At 43.9% G+C, this 6,419-nt stretch overlaps 1 protein-coding gene across 10 annotated transcripts in view; it reads left to right on the top strand.

The window, feature by feature from the left end:
* The first annotated feature begins 574 nt into the window (after window positions 1–574).
* The window catches only part of GRIA4 (glutamate ionotropic receptor AMPA type subunit 4), a 235,318-nt gene continuing 229,473 nt past the window's right edge, over window positions 575–6,419 (top strand). For all 10 annotated transcript variants that reach the window (XR_007508857.1, XR_007508856.1, XM_049823381.1 and 7 more), the window contains exons 1-2: window positions 575–1,065; window positions 2,221–2,379. Coding sequence is in view for 8 of the 10 variants with exons in the window: in XM_049823381.1 (XP_049679338.1) it covers window positions 978–1,065; window positions 2,221–2,379 (247 nt within the window). In the remaining 2 variants the exon portion in view is untranslated. The remainder of the gene's footprint in view (window positions 1,066–2,220; window positions 2,380–6,419) is intronic.

The raw sequence follows: 6,419 nt of genomic DNA, 5'->3' as shown, positions 1-6,419 counted from the left end.
GGCACGGCCGCCCCCGGCCCTGCCCGTCCGCCGGAGCGCCCCCGCGGGGGCCGGGGAGCAGGCCTGCCCGGCCGCGCACCCCCCGCCCCGCTCCGCAGCAGCTCAGCACATGCAGATACGCCCTGCCACCTTCATTAATAATAATGGCTACTTAATAACGCCAGCCCCCGCCGCGCGAATGACGGGCTGCAGCGGCCGCGCCTCCCCCGCCCCGCGCAAAGCCCGGGCTGTGACCTTGCCTGGCCCTCTCGCCCCGCGCCCGCGGCACAAACCCCCGCGCCGCTGCGCGCCCGCGGCTGTGCGAGCGGCAGAGAGGGAAAGGAAGAAGCAACAGACCGACCAACCAAACACCCCCCACCCCCCCCCCCCCCCCGCCTCCCGTCGCTTTACGCGGGGGCTGCGACGGCCGGCGCTGCGGCGCGCGCCCGAAGGCGCGGGCGGCTCCGCGGGGCGGCGCGGAACGGGACGCGCGCGGCCGCTCCCTCCCCGCGCCGGTGCGGGAGGCGGCGGCGAGCGGCGAGCGGGGAGGGGGCGGGGGGGGGGGGCGGTTTGCACGGCGCATGTCCGCCCGCGCCGCGCCGCGCCGCCACTAGACGCTCCCCCCCGCCGCCAAACTCACCACCATCTTCTGCATGTGCAACATTTGCAGCCGGACAGAAACCGCTCCCCGGCGATGGAGACTGCGGGAAAAATTCGGCGCGGCGGGATGGCTTGCTGAAACCGCAGCGGCAACCGGGAGAGAGGCAGAGCGCGAGCGGGAGAGAATAGCAAACAAATACTAAAACAACAACAAAAAAAACCTAAACAAAAGAAAAAAAAAGAAAAAGAAAGGAAGAAACCTCTCTTTTTCTCCCCCTTCCTTTTTTTTTTTTTTTTTAATTCTTGATTTTGTTTGTAGCCACCTCGTCCTCAATGCCTCTCTGAGCAGCATCTAGCGAGCGAGCGGGAGAAGGCGAGACAGAGAGGCAAAAGAGAAGATGAGGATAATTTGCAGACAGCTTGTCTTGTTGTTTTCTGGCTTTTGGGGACTAGCAATGGGAGCTTTTCCTAGCAGTGTGCAAATAGGTAAGCGCTGCAGTGGGCTGCGTGCGTGGGTCCAGGGGTTCAGTCCTTTGCAAAGTGAGTTGGAAAGGAGGCTCAGAAGGCAGTTTGCAGGTTTCTCCGCCGCCGCTCAGCCCCTTTCCCTGCCTTCACGAAAAATCCGCGTGTACTTGTGTGCGTGTGCCGCCGTGTGTACGTGTAGAAATATTTCTGTGCGTGCGCTCGTGTGCGGGAGGGAGGATGCTTGTCTTTTGCAGAGCTCGTTCCAGCTCCGGGGCGCGCAGGATCGGCAGGGGAGGAAGGGGCTGGGGGCTGATGCCCCGGTGCTGCCTCGGCCCCCTCCGCCCCCCCGCCTCTGCCTGCCTCCCGGAGGGATCGCGAGTTCTGGGCACCGGAGGTTGCGGTAGCCGGCAGGGGTGGGGGATGAAAGGCGACGCTGCCCTTCTTTCGCTTCTCGGAGTTGGAAAGTTTAGGATTTTGTAGGTCTCGCCCCGTAGTCCCCTGTGCCCCATCCTCAGCCCTTTCCTTCGCCTCCCGCTTCCCTCCTTTCGGAGGGGTTTCGGATGGGACGCAGCTATCTGAATTCTTTCCAGCTCAGCTCCATCACTGCATCATTTCTCGCGGACTTGTGAAGATGCTGCTAATACGGCTGAGCTGCTCCCTTCCTGCACATGGCTGCAGAGGAGCAAAGTTCATTATATTCCTGTTCAGTGCAGATTATCCTACACTGAGTTGGTATTTTCTTTTTTTTTTTTTTTTTTTTTTTTTTTTAAATCCAGAAAGCATCATTCCCCTTAATCAGCCTGGCACTTAATGTAAGAGGCTGTTGAGTAGCTGATTTACCAGTGTGTTCGGTATCAGGGAGATGGAGGCTAAACACTTTAAAAGGTCACCGTAATCATGACAAATCTGAGTATTTATGTATGAAAGGCTGGAAACTGAGAAGTCAGAAAAGAAGCATGAATGCATCAGGGAAGTTAAAATCGATTGAGGACAGTGATTTAAAGGCAGCGGTTGTGATTACGAATATGATTAGTTCCTTATCCATTAAAGTCTTAGGGACCTGCCTTTCTGTGCAGCTTTGGGAGAGGCAGTTGCTTGGTGTTGCAAGATAGTAAGTAGCTTGCAAATAATTCATCCTGCTTCCTTTGCTTTTTGCTTTTTTTCTGTTTTTTGTAGGTGGTCTCTTCATCAGGAACACAGATCAGGAATATACTGCTTTTCGATTAGCAATTTTTCTTCATAACACCAGCCCCAATGCATCCGAAGCACCTTTTAATTTGGTTCCTCATGTAGACAACATTGAAACAGCTAACAGCTTCGCTGTAACAAATGCCTGTAAGTAAACATGCCATTGATCTGACCACCTTACGGGTAAATTGCAGTGGAAATAACAGGAAACCACATCATTATCTTGCATTGCAAATACATCAGTACGTCTGTCTTCAGCATAGATACCCTTTGCAGAAGAGCAAAAGGGGCAGCAATCCTTGTTAGTTTCTAACTGGAGCAAAATCCCCTCTCCTGCCTTCTGCTGACTAACCTGATGTGACATTTACTTTAGTGTTATTACTGTAGTTTCTTGCTTCCCGGTTTCTATGGAGATGAATTTTGTTGTTGTAAAGAAAAATTATGAATGTCTCGATCAGTCTGTAAACTCCACAGTTACTCTTGTTTGCTTTTGCTTGTGGCATGCCTTGAGTGTATTTGAAAATATACGATAATATTTGTGCTCACAAATGCTTTTCTAATGGCTGGAAAGGAGACAGGGAAGCAGTAGTGTGCAGGATAATATGAGTTGGTTGACGCTGCAGTTGATCTGGTGATGTCACTTGAGGCAGCCCTGCTCTTAGATTCTAGGTTGTAAATGTCTCTTATAATCTCGTAATGCATACATCCTGTGGATATGTCTCTATGCATCCATACATTGGTGCCAAATCAAGTTAGTATCTGATCTACTTGATTTCACAGACCACCTCAACTGGAACAAATATTCTCTTCCTACTATATATTTTATACACACACACACACATGCGCACACACAGATGCACATACACCATGAGAGGAAAGCAGAAAAAGAAATGCCCTCACCAAATGCGGTAACATTTACTTTTTTTTTTTTTTTTAAAGCAGAATATAATTAGCTGAACTTCCAACATTTAGATCACCTCAGGGTCTTTAGCCTTGGTTTAAACACATGCTGAATACTGTTTTATCTCTGAAAGTGGCAAAGCATTATTTCTATTAATCTTCAGGCTTATAAAAAGGAATTCATGTTATTATGTAAGACAGTAGGATATAGTGTGGCAAAACTGAAGACTGTAGTCGCATTACTACTTTGATGTCCATATTTCAGGATTCTGTAGGTTTTCCTCTGTGGCCTTTAAGTTTTTGAATCCCTCCTCTTCATTCAAGAGTGAATTGCCTCTGGAAGTAGATGCCCTAAGCAACATTGCTGAGCGAGTTTAAAATAGAAACATACTGGAGAAGGTCTTACTGTTCATTGTGCCCTTAAAATAAGTACTACGTTCCTTTCCACTTTCTCACAGCCATCTCTGTGGCACTTTTTAATATGTAAACATACAATGTGCTGTGCAGTTCTCATGTATAATTTATTGAATAATTGCTAAATTTATATTTAGCCGTTGGTACTCCCAAGTTTCAGATGACCTTACTACCTTATTTAACCGGAAAAGCTGCTAAGCTGCTAAAATGGCTCTATTCATTTTATGCAGGAAAGATTGATGTCCCATTAAGTGTGAATTCTATATTAAGCAATGTATTAGTTGTGTTTAGCGTGAAAATCAATATCAGATTCCATAAGAAGAAAACATTTCAAAAGGTGCTTTGAAACTGGAAGGAATCAGATCTATACAGGTGTAGTTCATTGAGAAAATATTACAATGCACGTCAATTTTTGCAGGCACTGATTATATATTCCATGAAGACAAATGACAGTAGCTTTCTTAAACTTTCATTTTTGGTAAAAGAGGAGGGGACCACAATTTTTATATATTGAAACCAGTAATTTTCATTGAAGTAAATTATTTCAGATTCTGCCTATGCATCCAGTTCTACCAAACAATTTCCGAGGCTATTGTTACTTTTTGGTTAAGGGTAGTGCACAGTATTTCCTTTGGAATATTAGTGAATTAATTCTGATTTGCATAAATTTAAAGTTGTCTAAAATTGAATGACTTCTTTGTGTGAGACTTAACACCGTAGGTTCAAAAAGGGTTTGCCCAAAACTTTCCTTGTTTAGACTATTTGCAGCAGATTATTCTCTCTCATTCCAACTACTTTAGATTGTTTACCTTGGATTCTTTCAACTGAGGAAAACCTGTCCCCTTGTATTTGCTGTCATTTATAGAAATAGTGATTCATAACCTGATCCTTTTTATTTTTTTTTAACTGAACACAGTTTCAGTTCCAAAGAGTTTAATGACTCAGAGATGATGAATCTTTACAGTATGGGGGGAGGCAGAGAAAGAGGAGGAAAGTAAATGTGTATGTTTATGTGTGTGTATGCTCATATTGTACGTGTCTGTATTAAATAGGTGTAATCCTACAGGCCTTATTTAGGTCTGTACTTCCCACTTAAACCAACATGTATTTTTATGTTAGTCCAAGTTTGTATTTATTTCGCATTTTGCAGTCTTGTGCCAATAATCCGACTGTTGCTTCTTTTTTTAAACCTTTTAATACTGAAGAATATTTTTTAAACAACAAATCTAATGAAACATAGGCAAACTGACTGACAACTGAATGAACATATTGCATGTCCCTTAAGCTAAATATGAGCAGAATCCTGCAAAAATCAATTGTCTGATAGCTGGAGGACACCGGCTTTCATGTGATTGAATTTGCTGGCTTGACAGAGGCTTCTAAAGCGCAGATGTGTCAGATTTTCTAACCTAATTAAAGAACCCCGACCATCAGCTCTGAATTAAGTGATTTCATGGCAATATGAAATGATAACTCTTTGCTGAACCGCTGTGAAACAGCGGCTTTGGATCTTGCTATTCGTGTAGAAATTACTTGGCGCACACGTCCCCGAATATAGAGTACAAAAGCCTTAGAGCTGCTGGACTTAAATGAATATTCATGTGAGTTCAAGCATAAACCTCTGAGATATGACCATTTACCTCTATTTCTGTTTCCATTTGCTGCAGAGGTTACTTGTGAAGATTCAGGGCCTGGCCCTTTGCATGTGTTAGGGACAGTAAACAGACTATTTCAAAGGATTATGGATAGCGTGTTAGCAGGTAACTCACATTGGAGAAACTTGAATATTTTTTCTTTTCTCTAGATAAAAACATATATCAAAACGTTCACCCAGGAGTACTTTTGGACCTGCAATAATTTTGCATATTCAGTTTAATATCTAACTTCTAATGGTTATTTTACGCATTTTTGTTTTCTTTAAACAGGTGCAGAACATTAGTATTTTTCTTCTCAGTCATGAATGCATACAAAACAGGTTGCTTAAGCAGATAGACTTTGTTGCAACTTTGCAAAATTGATCTGATCTATATCAGTTTGGAGATAGTCCTTTCTTTCCCCTTCCCATTGCGTGTTTTATTTAAACTCTGTTCATTTCTTTTGCACTACATACATTATTCAGAGAATCTCTCTTACTGACAGAGCGAGCTGAAATTATTGCAAAACATGAATAGTACAAGATTCTTACTCATCAGAACACAATACACCAGAGCTGAAACATTTGACTATTGGCATACATTGGTTTGCACATTATAAGCAGGAAATTTTGCTCGTGATTGGAAATCTACCTTCAGCTTGATTTCAGATGTTGGAGCAATGCATTGATTTTTGGAGAGGATTGTATATGTTTATTCTTTAGCTGAATGCAAAATAATTTTCTCCACTCCATGCACCATCTATATTACTTTAGTATATCTCAGAAACACAGTCAACATTAAACCTGCTTGCATACTTTTGAGAGGCAGCTCTATAATTTTACAAAGAGCTGTTTGCCTTCCAGCTCTTGTCTTGTGGTTGAGAATTTTTCTGTTGAAGTTTCAAAAATCCTTGATGTATAACCACTCTTGCAGTTCGTGTACAGGATTAAGCTAAATGGGGAAGAAAAGAGATCAATTCAAGTCTTCCATCAATGTTTCATCGTAAAAGTAAAGCATTTCCTTTTGAGTCTGTTTGATGTCATGTGTATTCCGAGATTAATATATTCCTACCAAGTGTAATTTGTGGTAAATCGGAGGCTCCTCTTGTTTCATCTTGTACACAGTTCAGTTCTTAGCAGATTTTAATCCCTGAAGGTACACCAACCCCCCCCCCCCCCCCCAAATGTAACTTTGTTTATTATGTGCCATATGGATCAGAAGAAGAAAAGCCCACTGGAA

This window comes from Accipiter gentilis, chromosome 19 (genome assembly GCF_929443795.1).
Source record: "Accipiter gentilis chromosome 19, bAccGen1.1, whole genome shotgun sequence".
Taxonomy (NCBI): domain Eukaryota; kingdom Metazoa; phylum Chordata; class Aves; order Accipitriformes; family Accipitridae; genus Astur; species Astur gentilis.
This window is presented reverse-complemented; position numbering and strand designations above follow the sequence as displayed.